This window comes from Lepus europaeus, chromosome 7, assembly GCF_033115175.1.
Source record: "Lepus europaeus isolate LE1 chromosome 7, mLepTim1.pri, whole genome shotgun sequence".
Taxonomy (NCBI): domain Eukaryota; kingdom Metazoa; phylum Chordata; class Mammalia; order Lagomorpha; family Leporidae; genus Lepus; species Lepus europaeus.
The window spans coordinates 54,362,646-54,390,015 of record NC_084833.1 but is presented as its reverse complement, the minus strand read 5'-3'; the positions used below and the strand labels follow the sequence as shown (position 1 = coordinate 54,390,015).

General features: G+C 44.7%; 1 protein-coding gene across 1 annotated transcript; it reads left to right on the top strand.

The window, feature by feature from the left end:
• The first annotated feature begins 74 nt into the window (after positions 1-74).
• CTR9 (CTR9 homolog, Paf1/RNA polymerase II complex component) lies at positions 75-27,370 on the top strand. Its single transcript, XM_062196500.1, has 25 exons — positions 75-297; positions 1,756-1,854; positions 5,269-5,508; positions 6,006-6,123; positions 6,594-6,683; positions 8,860-9,008; positions 11,251-11,358; positions 12,807-12,914; positions 13,040-13,276; positions 13,498-13,587; positions 13,698-13,826; positions 13,913-14,096; positions 15,614-15,702; positions 17,479-17,664; positions 17,751-17,838; positions 18,338-18,486; positions 20,106-20,222; positions 20,342-20,487; positions 21,428-21,499; positions 22,011-22,146; positions 22,340-22,486; positions 22,890-23,047; positions 23,953-24,049; positions 24,265-24,377; positions 26,312-27,370. The coding sequence occupies exons 1-25, from the start codon at positions 253-255 to the stop codon at positions 26,736-26,738; spliced, it is 3,522 nt and encodes a 1,173-aa protein (XP_062052484.1). The 5' UTR covers positions 75-252; the 3' UTR covers positions 26,739-27,370.

Below are 27,370 nucleotides of genomic sequence, written 5' to 3'. Positions count from 1 at the left end.
TTCGCGTCGGGCCCGCCCACTCGCGGGAAGTGCTTCCGGGGCGGGGGGCGGGGCCCCGGAAGTGGCCGGTAGCCGTCCGCTGCTCGTTGTTTAAGCCGCTGACGGGAAGGAGAAAGCCGGAGCTGCGGCGGCGCCGCGGGGCGGCAGTCACGGCCAGAGCCAGGCCGTCGCGAACCTCTGGACTAACCAGAAGCGAGGACAACCGACTGCGGAGCGGCGGGGCGAGACGCCCGCTCGCTTTCTGATCCCACCATGTCGCGAGGCTCCATCGAGATTCCCCTCCGGGACACTGACGAGGTAGTGCCGAGCGTGGAGGGGGTGGGGGCCGTGAACTTGGAGGATCCCTTCCCCTCCCCCCCCCCCGACTTTGCTAGACTCCGTTTCGGAAGCGAGAGCACCCTCCTCCCCAGGAACCGCGTCGAGTTCCCCAGGCAAAGCTCCGATCACCTCCCTCCCCAGCCCTGCGCCCTCCCAGGCTAGGAACTCCGTGTCCCGGCAGCCCCGGGGCCGCTCGCAAAAGGAGTTCTTCAAAGTTGCCCCTGCAACCTGTCCGTGTTCCACAATGCCCTCCTGTTCTCCTAACTGGTGCCCGAGCGCAGGGGTGTGAGAGTAGCCGGTCAGCTGCATCCGGCGGATGACAGAGGTGGGCGCCGAGGTCCCCGAGATCCGGCTGCCGCGGCAGCTCGGTGTCTTCTGGGAATGCAGGGGAGATTGCCCCTTCACCCTTGGAAACCCGAGTCCGTCACGGTGCGCGCTGCTGTGTGCGCTGTCCCTTAACCAGCGCCTGGTTCGTGGGTGGCCCGTGGCTTGTCTGAAGGAAGCGCTCAGCTTTGATGTCCAGTCTTCTTGGAGTTTTCATACTGTTATTATTATTATTTTTTTTTTTACCATTCAATCAAGGGGTTCTGAGTATAGTCACAGAGTTGTGTACCATCGTCTCCAATTCCGGAACATTTTCCTGTAATTTTCATGCCCACATTCGGGAGCGTCTGTGATACACAGAAGCTGCCTCCATGATTAATGTGTACAGAGGTATTGAACTGTGCAGGGCTTCGCAAGGTGTCAGACCTGTGGCATCAACCGTTTTCAGGGGGCTTAACTGCACCTTAACCTGTATTGTATGTTAAGTAGCGTTTTGTTCTGTTGCGTTTGAGTCAGCATTTTATAGCTCTAGTGATGTGGGAACAGCTGGCAAGATTGTTTTCTTTTCCATATTGTTACTGTAATATTGAAGCATAGCATATTTGTCACATACTTTTTAAATGTTGACAGGAATTGGCTCACTGCCAGTGCAGGTGAGCTCAGACTCTGTATCTACACATATTGACAAATGTTCAACAACAGCCACAATCACAGAAGAAACGTCACTTTCAAAAGGAAATAAGAGGGGCCGGCACTGTGGCACAGTGGGTTAAGCCACTGTCTGCAGCGCTGGCATTCCATGTGGACACCGGTTCGAGTCCTGGCTGCTCTACTTCTGATCCAGCTCCCTGCTAATCCCCTGGGAAGGCAGCAGAAGATGGCCCAAGTACTTGGGCCCCTGTGTCCACATGGGAGATAGAAGAAGCTCCTGGCTCCTGGCTTCAGATAGGCTCAGCTCAGGCCATTGTGGACATTTGGGGAGTGAACCAGCAGATGGAAGATTGATCTCTCTCTTTCCCTCCCTCTCTCTGTAATTCTGACCCCTACATAACTAAATCTTAAAAAAAAAAAAAAAGGGAAATAAGAGATAAAGCCTACATTTTGTGTTTTTAGGTCATTGAGCTTGACTTCGATCAGTTACCGGAGGGAGATGAAGTTATCAGTATTTTGAAACAAGAGCACACACAACTGCACATATGGATTGCTTTGGCGGTCAGTATAATAAATCATTCCTATTTGTTGATGGGGAAAAATGTGTTTTCTGTTTTCAGATATAGAACTGGCCAGCTTGGGTTCATGATAACTAAATTAATTGAAAAATTACCATGCATATGGAAGTTGATTATATTATTTGTGGAACAGTAAGACCCTTTCCTCAATGATGTGCAGCAGCTCCACTGGGAAATTAGTGTCTGTTGGTAGAGGCAACGTTCACCCTCAGTAAGGAGTATTTGGTTGTTGGGTGGTTATTTAATACAGCTGGTTATGGGTTATGGCTAAGCTGAGAAGAAATAAGATACTGCAGTGTGGACATGGCCACCCACATTGCTCTCCAGAGAGTCAAAGATTTCACTACAAAACTCTACAAGGTGATGAGGTTCCAGGCTAAGCCATACAAGCCCTTTTGGTCAAAGCTTATCACAAGCTGATGGGTTTTGTCCTGTTTGGTCACCTCCATACTCTGAATGTTTGGGAAGAACCTTGGGAAAATCTCATCGGAAAGGCTAAATCTCATCTGTACCCTGCACTCCAGGGCTGCTGCATCGCGATGCTTCCTCTCACAGGGCAAGGCAGCGTCAGCACCGCCCTCGCTGTTGGCGAGCAGGCTGCCTTCATGTACGGGGGAGGATCCCAGTGTGGCCTAGAAGGGGCAGAGGAGTAGGCCTGGAATTGGGCTTGTCGCTAGTAGGCAAGCCTGTCCTGAGAATCTGCCCTTTGGATGTGGAGAGGTGAAAAAGTGCTTTCAGTAACAAGTAGTGCCATCCTGACTTAAATTTCAAGTTTTCCTGTTTCATGGAGACCAACCCATGACTGCTTATCATATATTTTTTAAAACCAGAAGGAACTTTAGGTTGTTTTGAGTTTATCTGCCTTCTTTAACAGCACCAATAGGGAAATTGGAGTACTGGAGAAATTGCATGGTATCTGTGGTAGAATATATTAGTGAAACTGTGGAATATAGGTTGTTACAGGGGAAAGAATATTTCTTTGGGGTTAGAGGCTTTTGTCCAAATCCCCGCTTGGCTGCCGAGCAGATGTGTGACCTTAGGCAAGTGGCTTAACTTCTGAACCTGTTTCCTCCTGTAACACAGGGGGGTGTTTGAGTCCCTACTTCATCGGGTGGATGTAGATCAGAGAGAAATGTATGTGAAGTTCCTGTTTGGACTGTGACCCACAGTAGGTGGTTAATAAATGATAGATACTGCTTTTTACTATTTATCAGTGAAACACACTGGGAGAAGTTATTCAATAGGCCCAAGTAACAGATAATTTTTGGTTGATCTGGAACCAGAACCCAAGTTCCTTATTTTTGAATTCTTTATGACTTTTTCTCTCAGTCTCTGTTAGTTTAAAGATTAAAGCCTGAGGCCAGCGCCACGGCTCACTAGGTTAATCCTCTACCTGCGGCATCAGCACCCCGGGTTCTAGTCCCGGTCGGGGCGCCGGATTCTGTCCTGATTGCCCCTCTTCCAGTCCAGCTCTCTGCTGTGGCCCGGGAAGGCAGTGGGGATGGCCCAAGTGCTTGGGCCCTGCATCTGCATGGGAGACCAGGAGGAAGCAACTGGCTCCTGGCTTCAGATTGGCGCAACGCTGGCCACAGTGCGCTAGCCGTAGTGGCCATTAGGGGGTGAACCAACAGAAAGGAAGACCTTTCTCTCTGTCTCTCTCTCTCTCTCTCTGTCTAACTCTGCCTGTCAAATATAAATAAATAAATAAATAAATAAATAAATAAAATAGATTAAAGCTTGAAATCAACTACTTCTTGTTAGGAAACAGATTGGAAACATTTTTAATAGTCCCAATTTTTTAACAGCTGTAATAAAATCTAATTGATCTAAAATAGACTGCACATATTTAAAGTGTACTGCCTTAGTCCATTTCTGTTGCTATAAGTGAATGCCACTGACTGAGTAATTTAGAAAGAATAAAGGCTTGGCTCACACTTTTGGAGGCTGGGAAATTTAAGATCTATTAACTACTCTGGTGACGTCCTTCTTGCTGGTGGGGACCTGGCAGTGTCCAAGGTGGCATCGGTTGAAGACAGCATACTTGCCAGCTCTGGTCTGTCTCTCATAAAGCCACTATTGCAGTCATAGGGTCCTTTTCACTGACTTTCATCTAATCCCGCTTACCTCCCAAAGGCCACATCTCCAGATACCATTAACACGTGACTTTGGGGATTAAGAGTTAACCTAAGTCTTGAAGGAACAAGCAGCCAGACCCTAGTGTGTGCCACTTGTTGGGTTTGGTTGTGTTTATGTACCTGTGAAGCCATCCCCATAGTCATCATGATGAGTATATTCATCACCTCCAAAAGGTTCTGCTGTACTGGTCTTCCCCACTTTGTCAGTGCAAGGCAACCATTGATCTGCTTTTTGTCACTAGAGATTTCTATTTTCTGGAGTTTCATAAGTGGAATTGCATAGTATGTACTCTTTAGTGGGGGAAGGGTCTGGCTTCTGACTCAACGTAATTATTCTGAGATCTATCCATGTTGTATCATGTGTCAGTGAGTCATCCCTTTTTGGGGCCAGCATTGTGGCATAGGCCATTAAGCTGCTACCTATGACACCAGAATCCCATATGGGCACCCATTCAAGTCCTGGCTGCTCTGCTTCCAATCCAACTCCCTGCTAATGCACCTGGGAAAGCAGCGAAAGATGAGCCAAGTCCCTTTGTCCTTGTACCCACATGGGAGGCCTGGATGGAGTTCCCAGCTCTTGGCTTTGGCCTGGCCCAGCCCTGGCCACTGTGGCCATTTGGGGAGTGATCCAGCGGATGGAAGATGTCTCTTTCTCTCTGTCTTTGCCTCTCTCTCTCTCTCTCTCTCTCTAACTCAGCCTTTCAAATAAAAAATCTTAAAAAAAAAAAAAAATTCATGGGGCCGGCGCCGTGGGTCACTTAGCTGATCCTCCACCTGAGGTGCCGGTATCCCATATGGGCACCGGATTCTAGTCCTGGCTGCTCCTCTTCCAGTCCAGCTCTCTGCTGTGGCCCGGGAAGGCAGTGGAGGATGGCCCAGGTGCTTGGGTGCCTGCACCCATGTGGGAGACCAGGAGGAAGCACCTGGCTCCTGGCTTCGGATTGGTGTAGTTCCAGCTGTAGCAGCCATTTGGGGGTGAACAACGGAAGGAAGACTTTTCTTCCTGTCTCTCTCTCACTGTCTGTAACTATACCTCTCAAATAAATAAAATCTTGAAAAAAAATTCATCCCTTTTTATTTTAGAGTAGTATTCATTATACGGATATACCACAGCTTGTTTATTTCTTCATTCACTTACAAATCATCTTTTGCATTGTTTCCAGAGTTTTGCTATTACCAGTGAAGCTGCTAAAAACTGTTGTGTATAGCTTTTTATATGGACATATGCTTTCATAATTCTAATTGGATCCTTTACCTTATAGTTGGAATACTACAAGCAAGGAAAAACGGAAGAGTTTGTGAAGTTATTGGAAGCAGCACGTATAGATGGCAATTTGGATTACAGAGACCATGAGAAAGACCAGATGACTTGCTTAGACACACTGGCAGCCTATTATGTACAACAAGCTCGGAAAGAGAAGAATAAGGACAATAAGAAGGATCTTATTACACAGGCCACCTTGCTGTATACAATGGCCGACAAAATTATCATGTATGATCAAGTAAGTTCAGCCAATTTCTTCGAATTTATGAAGGGAAGTCGAGGAAATACCACAGGAAAACAAAATGCATGTGATAGGCAGACAGTTTTGAACAAATTTTTCTTAAGATAACATGGTTTATGTGGTTGGAAAGAAAGGTTCCTCATTAAATTTAGAATTTCTTTGGTTTTTGTATTGTTGAAGTAATATGGGCAAATTTAGTATAAAACTTTCTCACATGCTGAGTCAGCAATTCTAACATCTATAGGGAAATTTAAGCATATTTTTAAAAATTTGAACTTTTCTTTCTGTCATTATTACTGGCACAGGAAACTTGGATTTCAGGATAATTTCTCATTTTGTAACTAAGAAGTGTCGTATTGGTGGTTTAAACACATTATAATTGACAGAAAACTTTGAATTACACTCTTTCCTCCTTCCTATATGGTTTTCAGTTTGGTGGTACACAGAATGGTAAGTGATATTAGTTTTAGTAAAATCTGAGATTTGCTTTACAGAACCATTTGTTGGGAAGAGCCTGTTTCTGTCTCCTTGAAGGTGACAAAATGGATCAAGCTGATGCACAGTTTCATTTTGTACTCAACCAATCTCCAAATAATATTCCAGCCCTTCTTGGTAAGTGATCTTTGACAACCATCTTAAGAGTTTTACTTTTTTTTAAGCATTTTCCTGGAATATATCTCTTTGTAAAAGATCCTTAATAATCAAACAGGACAGCAAAATAGAATTTCAGTAAATTATTGTTGAATTTCACCAAATTATTTTTGAAATTTCAGAAATAAAAACATACTAGCTAAGAATAATTTATTATTCATTTCTAGAAGGTCACTAAGCAATCTCTCCTTAGACAATACCAGGCCATTTTGATTATTACTTTATAACATTTGACGTAAAGAAAGGACTTTTATTTTTGTTCATAAACTGACATGCCCTTACGGAAAATGAAGATTTAATATGAAAATGTGTTTATTAATTGCAAGTATTTCTTAGCAAGAGATGTACTTAATTTAAGTGAGTTAGTGTAAAGAATAGTAGATGTGTGTTCTGTAATCAGAGTGTGTGTTTATTTTTAAAAACCATTACAGGCAAAGCCTGCATTTCTTTTAACAAGAAGGATTACAGAGGAGCTCTTGCTTATTATAAGAAAGCCTTGCGTACCAACCCAGGATGTCCAGGTGAGAGAAGAGCTTTATTTTAGATCTAAGCTGTGTGTGACCCAACTTAAAATATTGAGAATTTGGCAGTTGCTTGTGAAGTTAGTTGTGAAAAGACACTTGGATTGTTGAAATGATGGAATCAAGATTTTGTGGTGTTTTGTTTGATTCAAAAGCTGGATAGGAGATCATATTGTAAGCTTTTTGCTCTGTACTATTTGTCTTTGCAAAATTTCATTCATTTAGCGAATTTTTATTGCATACCAGTGACGTGCCATGCAGCACTGTAGACCCTGGGAATGCAGACGTGAACCAAGGAGACAAAAGTCTGTGCCCTCATGAAATCACTTTGCAGTGGGGAAGTTGAGTCAGTTATATATCCTATGTAAGCTAGTAGCAAGGGCTAAGAGAAGAGGAAAGCTGGAGAGAGCTGTGAGAAGCTTTCGAGTTAGAAAGGGTGACCAGGGAAATGCATCAGAGGTGGTGCTATTTGAGTAGACTGAACAGCTTTAGAGCTGTGCAGATGGGAGGAGGACATTCCCGGAGTGAGCAAGCAGAGATGTAAGGGCCCTGAGGAAGGAGTGTGCCTGGCAAGGGTGAGGACTACTGAGGTCAGCGAGTCTGGAGAGGAGGAGAAGAGGGCAAGAAACGGATCAAAACCCCCATGGGGGACTTGTCATGTCTGGCATCGTAGGTTATTACAGGGCTTCAGCTTCTACTCTGGTGGAGATGGGAAGCCATTGGAGGGCTTGGGGCAGAGGAACAGGACCTGACCTTTTTAAAAGGGTCATCGGCACTTCTGGGTGGAGACTAGAAGAGTGGGGAGTGAGGGGTAAGGGCTGAAGTAGGGAGAGCAGGGGAACGGCTGTTACAGTCCTTCAGGCCACAGACTGTGGTTCTAACCAGAGTGGGGAGAGTGGCAGTGGTACATGTGGTCAGATTCGAAATAGATTTTAAAGGGAGAGCTGATAGAGTAGAAGTGATATATGAGACAAATAGAGGTAAGTTCTTTGCCTAAGCAGTTGGAAGAGTGCTGATCCATTTTACTACATTTGAGGAACTTGTTTTAGACAGGAAAAGTTTGAAATGCCTTTTAGACCTACAAGTGAAGAGATCAGAAGTGCTGGAGCTCAGGAAATGGATCTGGGCTGAAGTAGTTAATTTGGAAGCCATCACCCTGTGGATGGTGCGCAAGGCCATGATGGGGCTTGAGGTTAACAGAGGAACCTGTGGGTAGAAAAGAGACCCAGGGACAGAGCCCTAGAGCACGGTAATGCTTAGGGAGTTGGAGAACAGGAAGGAATCAGCAAAGGAGCCTGAGAAGGAGCAGCCAGAATTGCGGGGAGAAGCCAGGTGGAAAATGTTTCTAGGAGCAGGTGACTGTCAGATTCTGAAGGCACGCCCTAGTAAAACGGACAGAATTGATCACTGGGTTAGCAGCACGCACATCATTAGTGACCTTGATCAAGGCAGTTTACTGGAACAGCGCAAGGGAGAGCCTCATTAGAGTGAAGGCAAGAGAAAATGGAAGGAAATGAATCAGAGGCAACAAGTGTAGCTGGATCTCTGAAGGAATTTTGCTGTCAAGGAAAAGGAGATGGGTTGGCAACTGGAAAGGAAAATGAAATCATGAGGATTTCTGTGAGATGGGAGAAAATTTATGTGAATGAATATGATCCAATAGAGAAGCACCTTTTACAATGCAGGAAAAATAGGACAGGATTTTTGAAGTAGTACCTGCCAGTAGAGGAGAGAGCATCCATTGTTCAGTGGACAGATTGGCCTCAGGGACAGGTTTGTGTTTGGGCATGGCTTTGAGATGGGGCTGCATGAGCTGGCATAGCTCTGAAGGGGATGACAGTATGCCTGAAATCAATCACAATATTGAAGGTCTGACTGGAACTTTGTTCTCTGAGAAATTGAAGGTCTGGTGTAGCTGAGGTGTTAGAAGACAAGAAAAATAGTATTACAGGTGTTCTGTTCTGTGGTGTGAGAGGCATCCATGAAAGGAGATAGGGGTGCATCTAACCTCCGGTGAAGGCAAATTTGTGGAAAGCCAAAGGATTTTAGGGTGTAGTTACACTGAGATTAATCTTGGAGATTTTGCAACCCAGAAATGGAAAATGTATAAGCATTTTTATAATTGACTTGAACCCTAAAAATACTCTAGCTTAACAGATTGACTTTATTTATTTAGCGGAAGTTCGTTTAGGGATGGGCCATTGCTTTGTGAAACTTAACAAACTAGAGAAAGCCCGTCTGGCATTCAGCAGAGCCCTGGAACTCAATTCCAAATGTGTGGGAGCATTGGTTGGACTGGCTGTTCTAGAACTCAACAATAAAGAGGTATGTAACTGAAAAAGTGTCTCATCCTGACTGATTGATAAGGCCCACAGTCCCTTTTCTGAAGTTCTTAGAGTCACTTATGTCTCAGAAATGAAAGATTTCAGATGATAGAAAGTTAACGTGGTGCCTATACTGTATGATGTCAGCACCCCCATTATTGGGGCACCATCCCCAAAGCAAACAGGTCTGTGGCAAGGTGAGTGACTTTTCACACCCTGTAGATTAGCATGACAATTTAGGGAAAGTGTTGCCACCAAATGAGTTTGCTCCAAGATTCAAAAAGAAAAATATCGTTTTCTAGAGCTTTTTGGATTTCTGAATTTCAGCTAAGGGATTATAGAGCTGTATGCCAGTTTGGAATACTTTAAAGAATTGCAAATAACAAGAACACAACCCATAACATAATGACTTTTATTGTTTGTTAAACCAAATGTCTAAGGTCTCAGATTTGGCACCTCAGCATCATCAGATCTAGGGTTTTATCTTTCCTCCTTTCGTTAATGTGTGTCTTTCTTCTTCCTTGTCTGTCACCTCATAGTTGCCAGATGGCTGCTGCATCTCAGGCTTCTCATTATGTAGTCATATATGGGCAGAGAAGAGGAAGGGATAAGAGGCTTTCTCTTTGAGAAACTCCCTGTTACACTGAGAAGGAAGCTCCCCATCATTGACTCCCTCATAGAGTAATTCTGCAAAGCAGGGTTTCCAGTGTTTCTCAGCCTCAATACTACTGGCACTTGAGGCTACACAATCTTTTGTTGTCAGGAATTATCCTATCTATTGAATGTGTTGCAGCATCTCTGGCTTCTTCCCATTAAATGCCAGTGGTACATCCCCACCACCACCACCCCGATTTTTGATCATCAGAAGTGACATTGTCCTCAGCTGAGGATCAGCATGTAAGGCCAGTTTCCAGAGAAAGGAAGTAGATTATCTCAGCTGGTTAATTACGATTCATTCTTTGGTGCTGGCGAAGAGGATAAGGAGCTGTTCTTCCAGAAATCAGAAGAAGAGTTACGGAGGCTGCATAGTCTGCTAGCAGGGCAAAGTGGCTGTGGGGTAATCCACCAGTATCTGCCACTCCAAGAGGATGGCTAGACCAGTAACACCAAAAGTGACTCTTGGCAGGTAGAGACTGATAAAGCAAATGGCAAGTAAGAATTGACAGGAAAATAAAAAGAGGAGGGGCTGGCATCGTGGCGAAGCGGGTAAAGCTGCTGCCTGTGATGCTGGCATCCCATGTGGGCACCGATTTGTGTCCCAGCTGCTCCACTTCTCCACTTCTGATTTGCCTCCCTGCTAATGGCCTGGGAAAGCAGCGGAAGATGGCCCAAGTGTTTGGGCCCCTGCTACCTATGTAGGAGACCTGAATGAAGTTCCTGGCTACTGGCTCCAGACTAGCCCAGCCCTGGCCATTGTGGCCATTTAGGGAATGAACCAGTAGATGGAAGCTTTCTCTTGTTCTCTCTGCTCCCTCAACCCCCAACTCCAGTCTGCCTCCCTCCTTCTCACCCTTTTTTCCCCTCTTCTCCTCCCTCTCCCTAACTCTGTCCCATAACTCTGCCTTTCATATGAACAAATAAATCTTCAATTAAAAAAAATCATAGTTAAAACTGATATCAGAGGTGGGCGTTGTGACACAGTGGGTGACCAACTGCTTGGGGTGCCTGCATCCCATAATGGAGTGCCAGATCCAGTCCCAGCACCTCTGCTTCCCATCCTGCTTCCTGCTAATGCAATCTGGGACATGGCAGATGATGGGCAAAGTGTTTGGGTCCTTGCCACCCACATGGGAGGTCCTGAGCAAGTGCCTGGCTCCTGGCTTAAGCTTGGCTCAGCCCCTGGCTATTGTGGGTATTTGGGAAGTGAAGCAGCAGCCCCCTCCTTCTCTCTCTCTCTTGCTCTCACTCTCCCTCTCACTTTCTGTCACTCTACCTTTCAGGTAGATGAAAATAAATAAGCTTAAAAAAAAAAAAAAGACTTATCAAATATATGCACCCAATATCAGAGGACAGGGAGTTCTTTACAATGGAGGATGCTTCCACAATTAAGAAAACTAAATTCTAATGATTTTGTAACTCACTATTTGAAATTTTTGGTCCCTGATAAAGAAGAACTAAAACAAGAGCTATATTTCACTTTCTGAATTTTAAAGTTATATTATTTCTTAAGACTACAAAGAAAACTTTGAAAAACTTCTAATTAAGTAATGTTTTTCACTCCATCTGATTGCAATTTTTTTTAGGCTGATTCCATCAAAAATGGTGTCCAGCTTCTTTCCAGAGCTTATACTATTGACCCTAGCAACCCTATGGTATTGAACCACTTGGCAAATCACTTTTTCTTCAAAAAGGTAGAAGTCATTTACTTTTCTATTCTGATGCTTGTTTTTCTGTACTACAGTTAAGAGTATTTTAACTTGGAAAGAAACTTGAAAATGTCAGTTTGTTTGCTTTTCCAAATTATTTACCTTGGGGTAGATGTATTTGTTCATTTTTATTGACCCTTTATACCATAGCCAACACTGATAGGGATGTGGAAATGAGTAAGACATGGTTTCTGTACTCAAGGAACTCAGTTTCATGGAAAACACAGCCATATAAACAAATGTAAAAATAAAGGTCTGCACCCACTTGTGGCAAAGAAGTGTGATCAGGCGTCTAGAGAGGGTTTCACCAACATGGAAAAGCTCTCGAAGTGTAGGTGTTTTGGAGGCACTCACTAGTGGTTGAGAGGGGAATGGCACAGATCTGGAAAACAGTCTTAGCAGTTTGGTTTGGTAATGGCATTGCATGAGATGGGCAAATATTGCATCTAGAGCATAAGGACTTGTGTCAGAAACATTTGGATGTACAGATGTGGGCAACAAGGAGTTTGTGACATTTTTCTGTTGATTATGATGTACTTGTTGCCACTAATTCTGTAGAAGCAATGGCATTTTAATTTCTTAAGATACTAAATCTAGAATTCATTGATGGGGCTAAGGTTGTGGCACAGCAGATTAAGCCGCCGCTTGCAACACCTGCATCCCATATTGGAGTGCTAGTTCATGTCCTGTCTACTCCGCTTCCAATCTAGCTCTCTGCTAATGTACCTGGGAAAGAAGTGGATGATGGCCCAAGTACTTTGGTCCCTGCCACCACGTGGGAGACCTGGATCAAGTTCCTGGCTCCTGGCTTCAGCCTGGCCCAGCCCCAGCTATTACAAGCCTTTGGGGAGCAAACTTGCAGATGAAAAATCTCTCTCTCTCTCTCTGTGTCATTATGCCTTTCCAATAAATATATCTAAAAAAAAAAAATTGACAAAGTTTTTATATAATATTCATGAAAATGTAGTCTCCATTTTGAAACCAGGTACTTTAAGCTAGTTTAATAGCAATTTAAATAAAAGCTACAAAACCAAATCAATCCTTATTGATAGCTACTGTGTTGTTCGTTATTGGTATTCATTCCATGCTTACCAAATGCTAAGTGCTGCTTAAAATGTATTCCATGTATTTATTTAGGTACTCTTCATAGCAGGTAATCTTATTGCCATTTTATGCTTGAGTAATTTGACGCAGAGTTAATAGTCTAAAGTCACCCAGCTGCTAGCCATTATGTTTTACTCTGGCTGTGGAAGCTTCCTCCCTTCCATGAGGAACTGCTGACTAAGCTCTGTGATGTTTAAGTGTCAGGACCCAAAGGCAACCGTGTAGGGGAGATGGATCTTACAGGTAAATAAAGTGTCACTGTTGAAGAAGAAATAACTACGCAGACTCAATTTCATTCTCCCAGTTGACTCTCTGTCTGTATCGTTCAGGATTATAGTAAAGTCCAGCACCTGGCTCTCCATGCATTCCATAATACAGAAGTAGAGGCTATGCAAGCTGAAAGTTGCTATCAGCTGGCTAGGTCATTCCACGTGCAGGTGAGATAATTTTAAAACTTTCCTAAGCATCCAGTCCTGTTGTTTTATTTATAATATTTACAGTTCTTCAAGTCTTTTTAACACTCTTATGCCTGTTGTGGTGTTGTTTTATTTCTGTTTTTTAGGAAGATTATGACCAAGCTTTTCAGTACTACTATCAAGCCACACAGTTTGCCTCATCTTCTTTTGTGCTACCATTTTTTGGTTTGGGACAAATGTATATTTATCGAGGTGACAAAGAAAATGCATCTCAGTGCTTTGAGAAAGTTTTGAAAGCTTATCCTAATAATTATGAAACTATGAAAATTCTTGGCTCCCTTTACGCTGCCTCAGAAGATCAAGAAAAAAGAGATATTGCCAAGGTACATTTGAAAAATCTGTGCTATTTTGTTAGCCATCCCAAGACTTGCATTCCTCATTTCTTGTTATTGCTACGAGAGATAAGCAGGAACAGAGTTGTTAGCTGAACCTGTTCCAGCTTGGATAACAGTAGCTGACTTACTAAACAGTGAAGTCGCCGCCATTTTGCATTTTGACCACCTATGGTTGGAATGTGTTAGCTCAGTGCTCTTCTTCATCCCAGGGCCATTTGAAGAAGGTCACAGAACAGTATCCTGATGATGTGGAAGCTTGGATTGAATTGGCACAAATCTTAGAACAGACTGATATACAGGTATTTTCGTTGTGCTTTTTCTCTCCCACGTGATGTTTTCAGTGTGAGCCTGGCATAGTATTTGTCCTTGACCTTCGCTTCCGCGTCTTCTGTCCATCATGAAAATGCAGGGTGCCCTTTCGGCTTACGGAACGGCCACACGGATCCTTCAGGAGAAAGTGCAGGCTGATGTCCCCCCCGAGATTCTGAATAATGTGGGTGCCCTCCATTTCCGGCTTGGCAACCTAGGGGAGGCAAAGGTAGGGAAATAGAAGTACTCTCTTAATAGTTGGTTAAGTTCAGTGTACACCAGGTTTTTTAACAATGTGCTTTGCTTTTCTTCTAGAAATATTTTTTAGCATCACTGGATCGTGCAAAAGCAGAAGCCGAGCATGACGAACATTATTATAATGCCATTTCCGTTACGACGTCATATAATCTAGCCAGGTTGTATGAGGCAATGTGTGAATTCCATGAAGCAGAAAAACTATATAAAAACATCTTACGAGAACATCCGAATTATGTTGACTGTAAGAATTTTGAATTTATAGAATAAAATCCCCAAATTCCCACAATAGCAAAAATTTAGGCTGCAGGAAAAACATCTTTCTTAGAACTGATAGTAAAAAAAAAATTGCGGGTTCTGATTGTCTCCCTTCTGTACAAATTTGTGACAAAAAGAAGTGCAGCTTTATTTATAATTTATGCTCAAAAGAAACAGGTAGCCCAGTTGGACCATACTCAGTTACTAGGCTGTGTTCAATGGAATCAGCTAATTTTATTAGGCTTCCAACAACTCTGATATATTCGATACTGGATTTACCTTTATAACTATGGTGACGTGTTATGACATGCAAACATTTTTGCATTGCTTATAATAGTGAAAAAGTATTTTTCCTTGAAAAAATTCTTACAGAAATGCCCCCAGTTTTTTTGCAACCAAGACATTAAAAATATGAAAGGTTTTTAATTAAAAAGTAATTTTCATTGGTTTATGGATTTGAGAGGACAGATAGAGAGCTCCCATACTTTCTTATTTTGTCTTAGTCACATCAGGAGCTATTAACTTGGCATCTATAGAGCTATTGTGGATGTAAAACTGATTTAAAATAAATCAGATTTTAGTTGAATGTCAAACTGAATTCACATTGACTTGATAGCACTGAGCCATTATTGATTTCTTGAAGAGAATGACCTTTTCTAGAGAAAACAATTTGAATTTGTGTTGTACATTGAAGTGCAAGAACCATGGTTTGAATCCAGGACTAGTAAGTAGTAGTCCCCCATAGTCACATGCTTCCACTTTTAAGAAAAAATTACTGGATTCTTAGCTTCTCTATATGTTGTAATTTTAATTTTAAACATTCCTTAGATACTACAAGTAATACTTGTCTGTGTTTTACTTATTGTTCTTAGATTTAGTTGAATGTAAAAACTGGAATCATATTAGAGAAATAATTGAAAGTTTAATTCCAACTGTTTGGGGGAATCTGATATTAACTTTTATGCCATAGTCTTTGGAAACATTTAAAAATCACTATTCTTGCTTTTTTCTATACTACAGAGAGTGTTATTTGTCATCTCCTTCTTTGTTCTTATTCTGTTGTGATTTGTTTCAGTTATTTGTGGGAAATAACTTCTTAACATGTTTGTTTTCTTGAATTAAAGTTTTCATGTGGAGAATATTAAAAAAAAAAAAGAAAGAAAAAAAAGAAAAAATTACTGGCAGTGGTATGTGTTGGAGAGAAATTGGAAACAGAGACCAAAGCCAAGCTTTTTAAAATATAGCTTCAGATAAGGGCTTGGACCAGGGTGCTAGCATTGAGAATGGAATGGAAGAGATAAATCCTAGATTCCAAATAGTAAGACATGACAAAATTATACTTGAACTTGTTAGGCTGATGTTGGATGTTTTTCACCCCTGGGACTTTGTGTTTCTTGTATGGACATTTTCACAAGAAAGAGTTATTTCAAGAGTATGACTTTAAATTGTGATCCTGCATAGCTAACATTTTGAACATAAAACCTTTTAAATACATGTTTTCAGGCTATTTGCGCCTAGGAGCCATGGCCAGAGATAAAGGAAACTTCTATGAGGCTTCAGATTGGTTTAAGGAAGCTCTTCAGATTAATCAGGTTGGTAATATTAATGTTTAGGTTTGAGAGATAATATTTTCACTTCTTTCCAAGAACCCTGTAAATCAGTTCTTTCTTTTAATGGCTGTCATATTTGTAGTATTTTGGCATCTCCCTGTTTTGTTGTTGTTGTTGTTTTTCCATTTATATATTAAGAATACTGAAGAGTGGGATAGGGGTTTGATCTATCAGTCAAGACAAACTGGTTGGCCAGTGCCATGACTCACTAGGCTAATCCTCCGCCTGCGGCGACGGCACCCCAGGTTCTAGTCCCTGTCGGGGTGCCTGATTCTGTCCCGGTTGCTCCTCTTCCAGTCCAGCTCTCTGCTGTGGCCCGGGAAGGCAGTGGAGGATGGCCCAGGTCCTTGGGCCCTGCATCCTCATGGGAGACCAGGAGGAAGCACCTGGCTCCTGTCTTCGGATCGGTGCAGTGCGCCGGCCGCAACGCACTGGCCTCAACGCGCTGGCCGTAGCGGCCACCTGGGGGCTGAAGCAATGGAAAAAGGAAGACCTTTCTCTCTGTCTCCCTCTCTCTGTCTAACTCTGCCTGTCAAGAAAAAAAAAAAAAAAAAGACAAACTGGTTAAGAATGCCCATGTCCCACATCAGAATGCCTGGGTTTGATGCCTGATTCCAGCCGGCTTCCTACTAGTGTAGACCCCAGGAGGCAGTGGTGATGACTGAAGTGCTTGGGTTCCTGCCACCCACGTGGGAGACCTAGGTTGAGTTCCCTGCTCCCAGCATTGCTTCAGCCCTAAAATTCACTCCTCAAATGCAGACATTTGGAGAGTGAACCAACAAATAGGAGTGCTTATGTGCTTGCTCACTTTCTGTCTCTCTCTCTCTGCCTCTCTCCCTCTCCCTCCCTCCCTCTTCTTCTCTCTCTCTCTAGTTCCTGAGAACTCTTTCTCTATCCTGCTCTGCCTCTCAGATAACTAAATAAAATTTTATTGATAACTTTTTTGAGACAGAGTCCCCATCTGCTAATTTACTCTCTAGTTACTCAAAACAGCCAGGACCAGGCTGGGCCAAAACCAGCAGCTAGGAGCACAGTCCAGGTCTCCCATATGGGTGTCAGGGACTCAACCTCTTCAGCTATCACCTACTGCTTCCCAGGGTCTACAGCAACAGGAAGCTGGAATCAGGAGCTAGAACCATGGCTCAAACCGAGGCAGTCTGATACGGGATGCAGGTGGTCCAACCACTAGGCCAGACACCTGCCCCTCTGTTATTGATCATGGAATAACTAGGGGCCATAGTTTTAATATAAATCTCTTCTATTTACCTCCTTATCCCGTCTTCCCTCCCCCTGTCCTATCCCTTCACTTACACGTCAACAAATGTGACCTGGTGTGTATGCCTTACCCTCTGTAGTTTATCTCACTTGGAATTTTAGTCCCATTTGAGAAAAGCTTGTGGAATCACAGTATTTTGGCAATAGAGGAGAGCTCCTGTTAGCCTTATGATTGTGGCCCGCAGCAAGAATTAGATTTCACTTCAGAGTCTAGTGTACACATACGTATATGTATAAACAGCTAAAAGTTTCCAAGTCGTTATTTGTTCTCGCCAGTGCTCAGTGGGCTATTTCTACTTTTTCCCCCTTCTTTTCTATTTCTTAGGCTGTAAACTATGCTCTACTAATGGGTCTCAATTCTCAGTTGGAAAACCACTGTTCTAATGTAGATAATAACCTCTTCAGAAACCATCTTCGTAGGAAGTTGATTGAACTCTCTCAAACTATAATTACAGGTTTTGTTTCATTATATGTGTGTTTCAGGATCATCCCGATGCTTGGTCTTTGATTGGTAATCTTCATCTGGCAAAACAAGAATGGGGTCCAGGCCAGAAGAAATTTGAGAGGATATTAAAGCAGCCGTCCACACAGAGTGACACGTACTCTATGCTAGCTCTTGGCAACGTGTGGCTCCAAACTTTGCATCAGCCCACTCGAGATCGCGAAAAGGTCATCTCTTTTTGTCTTTTTAAACTAACCTTATATTCTGTGTTCTTGTCTGAATTTTTTAAAATAAGACTTGTTTCCTTTTACAGGAAAAGCGTCACCAGGATCGTGCTCTGGCCATCTACAAGCAGGTACTCAGAAATGATGCGAAGAATCTGTATGCTGCCAATGGCATAGGTGATTATCAGATGTGGGTATCCAGGGGTGGGTGTTTGTGCAGTGGCTGAGACACGCTGGAGAGGCCCGCATCCCCTATCAGTGCCTGGGTTTACATCCTGGCCCCACTTCTAAGTTCTTGCTCATGTGCACCCTGTAGGGTAGCAAGTATTTGTGTTCCTGTCTTGAGTTGAAATCTGAGCTCCTGACTTCAGCCTAGCTAGGGCTGTTCTGGGCATTTGGGGAGTGAACCAGTAGATGGAAAACCTCTCTATGTCTCTCCCCATCCCTCCCTGTCCTCCCTGTCTCTGACTTTCAAGTAAATACAAATCTAAAAATTAAAAAAAGATGTGGGCACCCATAATGATTTCTGAAATCACTGTTTCTGAAGGAGTATTTGTAAATCAGACTTTATCTCCAAATGTAATAGATAATTATAATTGTTTTAAAATAAGATTTTTAATTGTTTTACTGGCTACGATGAGAGAATTCATAAATGTGAACCTTTCTGTGACTGTAGGAGCTGTTTTGGCCCACAAAGGGTATTTCCGTGAAGCTCGTGATGTTTTTGCCCAAGTAAGAGAAGCAACAGCAGATATCAGTGATGTGTGGCTGAACTTGGCACACATCTATGTGGAGCAAAAGCAATATATCAGCGCCGTTCAGATGGTAATGTCTTGTAAGATATCTTTATGTCATGGTCATTGTTGAGCAGATGTTTTCTTAACTTTGCTGACCCTGTCTTGGAGCTGCCTGCTATCTCTCTGATGCTGTGTCTATTCAGTGATTTGTAATTACATAATGTAAAGGCCAGAGATGTGAGTCCTGGTTCTGCCACTAATTGCATGTTTTGGGCAAAGGACATCCTCTCGGAACCAATTATCCTATCTTTCAAATGGAGATGATTGTGCCTTAACCTCATAGAATATTGTCAGGATCCATATGAAAAGTACTCGGCACTAGCTTGCCTAGAATATTACTGAGTACCCAGTAAACAGAGGATTTAATATTCATTTGTTTGCTTGGTTTTTGAAACTGCAGAGTTTCAGAGCACTGAAATGACAATATTTTTTAAAAGAAGAAAGAAAACTTAATAGGGATAAACTTTTGTAACTGTAGAATTTTGTTGTGGTTATCTTATTTGCTGAGTACTTGAATTTGAAATAAAAGCTGCACCCAACATCTTTAATATGTTAAAAAGTGGGGCCGGCATGTGGTGCAGTACAAGTGAAGTCTGCAACGCCGCCATCCCATATGGACACTGGTTCAGGTCCCGGCTGCTCCACCTCTGATCCAGCTCCCTACTAATGCACCTGGGAAAGCAGCAGAAGATTCTTGAGCCCCCACCACCCATGTGGGAGACCTGGATGGAATTTCAGGCTCCTGGCTTCAGCCTGACTCAGCCCTGGCTGTTATGGGGAGTGAACCAGCGGGTAGAAGAACGATCTATCCCTGTCTCTGTAACTCTACCTTTCAAATACATAATGAATAAATCTTAAAAGATATATGTATATATTAAAAAGTAAAAAGACCCTGCAGGTTGTATTATGGTTAGAAAGAACAAGCTTCTTACATAAGGTAGAAAAAGACCAGATGAGGCTCTTGGAAGGGGTTTAAAAGGGTTCTAAAAAGAGTGAGTTACTGCTGGTGTTCAAAATATTGGAGGGCATTGATCACAGGGACTCACAGAATTGCGATTGCATATGGCAGCCTGAGAGGTTGTGTTTTTTGAAGTGGGCCTTCCTGATCTGCAAAATTGTAATGTTGTCTTTTATAAATGCAAATGAATTATCAGAGATACTGATCTTTCCCTATGACAACATGTGTTCCATGGTCAAAAAGTGTGATATTCATGTCAAAATTAACAATATCATTGCGCTGATCTTACCAAGAAGTGAAGCAGAACAGTAAGAATTCTCATGCTCATGCCAGTAGATTCCAGCAATCCTACAGCAAGGTCCTAGAGAGTATGCCCACAGGAGCTGGGTGTGTGACTTTTAATAAGTGGTCAGTAAACTGATTCTCCGTGGCTTCCCAACCTGCTTACTCTTTCTTTAAGTGTTGGTCCAAATTTCAAGTGAGAAAATTATTTCAAGTGTCTAGTTTTTCTAAGGATCAGATTTTTATGTTGTGAAAATGTATCCTAGATGAATGTCAAAAATCATTTCCAAAATCATTCTCTGAAAATAACCCTACAGGGTAAAATACAAAGCTTCAGAATCACTTGAACTTTTGCTGCAAAATGAAAAGACCATTTAATCCCTGTTGGATTTCACTTTGTTTCCTAGTATGAAAACTGCCTCCGGAAATTCTATAAGCACCAGAACACCGAAGTTGTGCTGTATCTGGCCCGGGCCCTGTTCAAGTGTGGCAAGTTACAGGAATGCAAGCAGACTTTGCTGAAGGTAAAAGCGAGAACTCACTGGGGCTCCCGTGCGTTTCTGTGCTGGACTGTGTATTTTTAATTCTTTCATCTGTGTTTTCACATAGCTGCTAACAGTCTGCATTTACTTCTTACTTGCAGGCTAGACATGTGGCGCCCAGTGACACAGTTCTCATGTTTAATGTGGCCCTGGTCCTACAGAGATTAGCTACCTCTGTCCTGAAAGATGAAAAAAGTAATCTGAAGGAAGTTCTTAATGCTGTGAAAGAACTGGAGCTTGCGCACAGGTAAAAAGCCTGTGGAGAACACCTTTGAAATGAAATGCTTTGTTTTTTTAAGTCATTTGTCTCCAGAGGTGCTGAAAATCACTTCCCTAAAAAGCAAACTCCACGGGAATCATTCTAGGCATATTTGTGCTAAGGCAGATGGCTGCCATCAGGTGGCGCCATACTGCAGCCAGAATCCTGCTACAAGTGGCTTTTGGAGCCCCACCCTTCCAACTGGCTGCCTGGCTTGGTAGCTTGCCTTAGACTTTTCAGTAATTTGATTCGGCATTTTATTCATGTGAGAAATTTAGATTCCAATTAGGCTTGTTTTATTTTTACACCAGTGTGTCTTGATGAGATGTTGATTTTCGTTGAACTAGGATTAAATTCTTAACTCTAGAATACTGCTTACTGGGTTTATTCAGCTCAGCTCAAAATTTACTTAACCTGATAGTATTTCTTCGGTAATTCAGCGTGTGGTGAAATTAAAACCTGACATCTCTTCAGGTTTTATGCAACCCTATTTGACTCTCGTTTAACATTTCTTCCTTGCTTAGTGAAGTGGAGGTGCTTTCCTGACCTAAGTCCCCTGGCTGCCATGCTGACGTGTTTCATAAATTTACTGTTCAGTCAGTATTCGTTGGTTGAATTGATTGTTTTTGTTTTTGTTATTTGTGAGCTTACTGATGATATTAAACAGAACATTGCCCGTCTTGCTAAACTTGTCTTTTATTAAACATGGTGAGTGGCTTATTGATAACAACCTTCTTTTAGGTGAGTTGGGTGTGTAATTTTCCTCTTGAGATGACAGTCCTTTGTACATTCTGTGCGTCCATGTAAATCAGCCAGTCAATACATAAGCCTTTCTTCAGTTTGTTTTGGTAGAACAGATTAAAAATCTAACAGACTTTTTAAATGAGACCCTTTCTTTTAAGTATTTTCTTTTTCTCATTCCATTTAGATACTTCAGTTACTTGAGTAAAGTGGGTGATAAGATGAGATTTGATTTGGCGCTTGCTGCTACAGAAGCGAGGTAACGTTACTGTTTGTGGCGAGTGCCTGGTTGGGCTGGGAGAGCGACACAGCAGTGAACAGGGACTCCTGGCTGTGCAAGGCTCGGTCTTTCACACCCGTCAGGACTCCCTAACCCATGCCAACACTGTTTTCTTTCAAGGAGTTTGGCACAAATGATTTAGTGCAAGAACTTAAGTTGTGGGGAAATACCTGTGTGTTTCACTAATGTCAGCAGTGTCACCAGTCAGCATGGTGCCTGGCTCTCTCTTGAGTCATCTGAAGATGATGTTAGAAGTCTTTTAAGCTGTGCCTTGAGAGGGTGTTTGTGATTTGGGAAATTAACATAGTTGACGGAACTAACATGATAAAGAAAATTAGTCTTGCTAATTGAGGCTTCACACAGATGTCAGCTAATGATTCTGCTTCAGATTTGTTAACTTAAGGAAAAATCAGATGCTCTTGAGTTTCTTGTTTGTTTTAAGAAAGTGTCCTTTCTACTTTCATATTCCTCCGACTCTAACATGTTCCAGACAATGCTCTGACTTACTGAGCCAGGCGCAATACCATGTGGCCCGAGCCCGCAAACAGGACGAAGAAGAGCGGGAGCTGCGGGCCAAACAAGAGCAAGAAAAGGAGCTGTTAAGGCAGAAACTTCTGAAAGAACAGGTACCTAGTGCCATTGGGTTTCCCAGGTGTGCTAGAATTAAAGCAGTGTGTGCATACAAGTGCTTCGGGTTTTTTTTTTTTTTTTTTTTTTTTAAACCCTTCAGTTTTTTCATCATGGTAGCCTTCAGTTTTTTTCATCATAAGAACATTTTGATGGTTTTTTTTTTTTTTCCCTACCTTGTTTTCCTCATAGGAAGAGAAACGTCTCAGAGAAAAGGAAGAGCAAAAGAAACTTTTGGAACAGCGGGCCCAATATGTGGAGAAGACCAAAAATATTCTTATGTTTACTGGTGAGACCGAAGCAACAAAAGAGAAGAAAAGAGGTGGCGGCGGTGGGCGGGTAAGACAAGACCCCTGCTGGCGCTGACAGAAGCAAATCTGATACATTCCCTCTGTCCCTAGTCCTTAGCTTTGACTTCCTCCTTTACTAAGAGACAGTCTTCTGACACAGAGAATGGCATCCAGTGTTTAGAAGTGCATTCCAAGGTTAGCTAAGTACGTTTCACCTTGTAATGGCCTTGCAGTAGTTGATGACTTTTGCACAGTGTTAACCAGTTGAGAGAGTCAACCCAATTAGAAGTTGTAGACATCTGGGCCCGGTCAGGCATCTCTGGCATGTGACGTAGTAAAAGATCCCTCACTTGGCACATGACTGCTGGAATGTGCCAACTTCCTATACCCTGGAGTTCCGGCCGCACTCCACCTTCCAGGAAATAACTGAGTTCATTTTGTTTGGGTTTTAGCGTTCAAAGAAGGGAGGCGAGTTTGATGAATTTGTCAATGACGACACAGACGATGACTTGCCTGTCTCCAAAAAGAAGAAGAAAAGAAAGGGCAGTGGTAGTGAACCAGAAGGTGAAGAAGAGGAGGGTGGCGAGAGGAAGAAGAAAAAGAGGAGAAGGTAGTATCATCCGTAATGTGTCCTAGGTAACCTCGTGAAAATAGCAGGGAAACCCTCACCTTCTGAATTGGCCAGCCAGGTCACGTGATCTTCCCAGTGACGCTGTGTGCTCCCGCTTCCTACTGTAACCTAAAACAGAGCACATGCCCCTCCGCAGTCCTCAATCAGAATTGCCCTCTTGTGTCTTTACAACCAGCGTATCTGTTGGCAAATGTAGGCGACATGGAGAGAGGAGACCTGGAAGTGTGCGCTCCAGCTGTGCACGCACAGTCTCATCCTCCGGTCCCACTGGTAGCATCGTAACAGCAATGCCTACCTGGCTGCGTGCGTAGAATGTGAATGTACGGCAGCTCCCCTTACGCTGCCCGGTCGGCTGCCCTGCCCCTCTCGCAGCTCTCCCGTGCCCTCGCGAAGCGCTGCCGTGTCCAGGAGCCCCTGCCAGCGGTCTTCCTTAGGCTGCCCTTCCCGGTTGTGGTCAGCTGTATGCGAGAAAGAACCTGATGAATTCTTTCAGGCCCAGCCAGACCTGTGGAGTGGAGGCTGTGATGAGGACAATAGCAGCAGGCCTGGAATTAGTCGTCGGGAAGGAAGGAACGGGGCAAGATGTGGGGGTCTGGAGCGGCTGTTTTTACAGAGTTGCTCTCACCCCACCCAGCACCAGATGCAAACTTCGAGTGCTGAGAGAGCGCACGCTTGACTAAATCAGGCACCGGATGTTGCGGGCACGCGGCATGCTCATTGCCCAGTCCTGAGCCGCGGCCTCCACCCCCGGGGAGTGTCGGGTCTGTCGAGGGCAGTTCCTGCTCAGCGGGGCTTTCGGAATGAAGAGTGTCTCGATGCAGAGCAGTGGGAGGTGGGAGGCTTGCGTGGCTGCTGACAAACGCTCTCGGTGTTCTCTGTCTAAGACCTCCGAAGGGAGAAGAAGGGTCTGACGACGATGAGACAGAAAATGGCCCCAAACCGAAAAAGCGCCGTCCTCCGAGAGCAGAGAAGAAGAAGACTGTAAGTGTCAGGGTTCTGTTCTTGCCCCATAGGTGGAGCCCACCACCCGCCCTGGAAGGCTCTCCCTCCCCGCAGCCCCCACAGGCGCAAGTGCTCCTTGGCGTCCTTTGGGAGGCTGTTTGATGGTCTCGTTGTAGTACAGATGCAGTTCAGCGGGAAGTCTTCACTATGGAAGCGTCTTGCCTAATCCGTTATGTTTCACATTTCTTCTTCAGCCCAAGCCAGAACGTCTGCCTCCTTCGATGAAGGGAAAAATAAAATCCAAAGCCATAATATCATCCAGCGATGATTCTTCAGATGAGGATAAACTGAAGATTGCTGATGAAGGGTAGGAATTGCTCCCTTGGGGAATCCCTCTAGTGCTGTGGGTAAACCAGAAGTGGTTGTTAATCTGGCTGTCTGCACTAGGGAAAATATACTTGTCTTTTAATAAGAGGGAGCAAATGGATGGCCTTGGGCCAGATGTCTTCTCTCTGGCTTCTTAGAGCCCGAGAGCCGGAAGAAGCCGAGCAGACATCTTGTCCTCACCCCTCCTTTTGTCCTTCGACTCCTTCCTCCCTCAAAGAAGAGCTGTTCTTCAGTCTCGTTCCTTCATGGACACTGGCTGGTGTTTCTTAGATGACAGCCGCCTAGAGGAGACAAATCCTTTTACTGCCTTGCCACTGACTAAAAGTGTTAGCGAGTAGCTTGCGCCTGGACTTTGGAGACGGGATACCCCGTCTCCCTCCCGGGCAGTGGGATTCGCCTCTGCTTGCTCCCCGGGCGGCTGAGCCTCGACTCTCCCTTAGCTCACCGCTCACCTGATGAGGCGGTACAGGGTACTGTGTGTCTGAAACTTCCCCTCAGGCTCCAGCCGCCTCCCTGTGGAGGCCTGGACTCAAACTCACTACTGCACCTGCACCGCACCGTGTGCTTCTTTGGCCGTTGTTTTATTCCTTCATTGGACAGACACTTGAACATCTGTTGTGTGCGTGAAGTGCGGGGGGTTTAGGGAAGAAGACAGAGCCCTTAAATTCCCCCTGGGGGATTTTGGAGAATAACAACAGAACAAGTTTAAGTATTAACGTTTGCTTTGCGTTTATGGCGCTCCAGGGACCATACCTAATCTGGAGTTGGGGTGATGGGGGGAGTCTAAGATGTATTTCCGTAAAAGAAGAGGTGTTTGCATGGAAGTACAGCATTCTGGGGGTCGGAGGTGAGGCAGAAGGTAGAGGGTCAGCACGTTGCAGAGCGCAGGGTGCCGTGCAGGCCCGGCCTGGCGGGGGAGAGTTGTCTAGAGAATCAGCTGTAAGGTCTGCCGCACCCCTTCCCTCTAACAACTCCGTCGGACACGCATCTGGGGCTCCTTTCCCTAAGGTGGTGCTTTGTCCTCACCCCCGTGCTGGTCTGCTGGTTTGATCACGCCTGGGCAGTGTGTGGCTTTTAAATATGAACACTGTGGAGACTACACGTAGAGAGAAAGGCCCAGTGTGGGCGGCAACCTGCCGCCACACCCGGACCGGAAGTCAAGGCCGAGTTTATTAAGTCACTTGCCTCACTTAGCCTCCTTCATCCTGGCCAGCGTGCAGGCGTGTGCTTATTTGCCCAGGTGACATGAAGTGAGCTGAGTCCTAGTGGGCCCACTGGGCCTGCACACATATACAGAGCCCCCTTCCGCATCACTCTTGATGTTCTCAGAGTGGGCTGGGTCACCTGTTGCATACCTGGGTTTCTTTCCCGGTTCGAGCCTTTTGCCAGCCTGCGGGAATGTCCTGGTCAGTGAGGAGAGTGATGTCCTTGTGTGCCACTCCCTCGCCTCCCCCAGACTGAGCTCTGTGCGGGTCGGTACTTCTCCCACGGAAACCCGAAGCAGGGACTCCGCTGGGGAAACGTGTCCGCCCCAGAACAGCTGTCCCGGTGGCAGGGGCTCTCCCAGCCAAGACTCCCTGGTGCCACCACCCCGCGGAGCAGAGCGGCTGGTCCTTCTCCCTTCACACGGCCCTGACAGTCGGGGGCTCCGGGACAAAGCACCTTCACAGAGGGCCCTTCGAATGCCTGCGTCCCATCTTCAGGACGGCCAGTCAGGGTGGAGGGCAGCCAGCACCGCGGCGTTCCCAGGAGAGGGGCCGCCCTTTCTCAGCTGGCTGAGGCGCCGTGGGCCGCTCCTGCAGCCCGGGGAGGGGCCGGCCCTCGGTGGCACTGGCAGCAGAGGTCCTGGCGCGGCCTCTGTAGAGGTGAGCTGGTTTGTAAGGACAGACAAGCACCCTTCCTTCTCTTTGCCAGACGTCCCAGGAACAGCGACAGTGACAGCGACTCAGACGAGGACGAGCGGCAGAAGAAACGGGCCTCGTCGGAGGAGAGCGACTCGGACGAGCACCAGAACAAGTCCGGCAGCGAGGCGGGCAGTCCCCGCAGGCTCCGGAGACAGCAGTCCGACGAGGACTCAGACAGCGAGCGGCCGTCCAGGCAGCGGGCCTCGGGGGCCGAGCAGTCTGACAACGAGTCCGTGCAGTCCGGGAGGAGCCGCTCGGCCGGCTCCGAGAACGACTCCCGCCCGGCCTCCCCCAGCGCCGAGTCGGATCGCGAATCCGAGAGGGGATCGGATAACGAGGGCTCTGGCCAAGGCTCCGGAAACGAATCGGAACCCGAGGGCTCCAACAACGAGGCTTCGGATCGGGGCTCAGAGCGTGGGTCAGATGACAGCGACTAGGTTGTGTCATAAAGAAACAGCATCTCTGCAGGAAACTTTTTTAATATATGAAAGCTGTGAGAAACACGTTTCAGATGTTTAGTCAAACAATTGTGAAATTTTTCTTAAGGCAGTTTTTTTTCCTATCTGTTTGTATATTATGCCCCAAGAGACATTTCCAGTGCTCAGTTCCAGTATCTGAGTCTCTCGTGATAATGAGACTGTCCTTCATCGTGGTACAGTTCCACCTGTCATATGTGAAAGCTGCAGTAAAAGTAAATGCAGATGCTAAATCATTCCTACCAAGACCGGACTGAAACGGGCACAGGTGTCTCCCGCGTCTCACTCGTATGTTCAGCAGCATCCTGTTTTGATTTTTATTGCAATCTTTGGCCAAGTGTTGCAGAAACTTGGTGTTACTGTCTTTGCTCCCTTTTGAGTTTAGATTGAGAACATTTTTATTTTCTGGAGGAAGAGGTATCTACTGTATTCTTGCACCAAAGTACATATAAAAGGAGGGTGATACTGCAGCCATGCAGTTACAAATCACAAATCTGTAATTTGTTAGGTTGAATAAGGTGTGGAAACCCCTTTTCTGTTAGTAGACTGCAAAAGCCTACCTAAGCCACGTAATAAAATTCTTTACCAACTTT

Bases quoted from the DNA above. Each gene is read 5' to 3' on its own strand.
- CTR9 (XM_062196500.1), top strand. From the start codon at position 253: ATGTCGCGAGGCTCCATCGAGATTCCCCTCCGGGACACTGACGAG. The intron at 1,855-5,268 runs GTCAGTATAATA...TTTACCTTATAG, and splicing joins ACATATGGATTGCTTTGGCG to TTGGAATACTACAAGCAAGG. The intron at 24,050-24,264 runs GTAAGTGTCAGG...TTTCTTCTTCAG, and splicing joins GAGCAGAGAAGAAGAAGACT to CCCAAGCCAGAACGTCTGCC.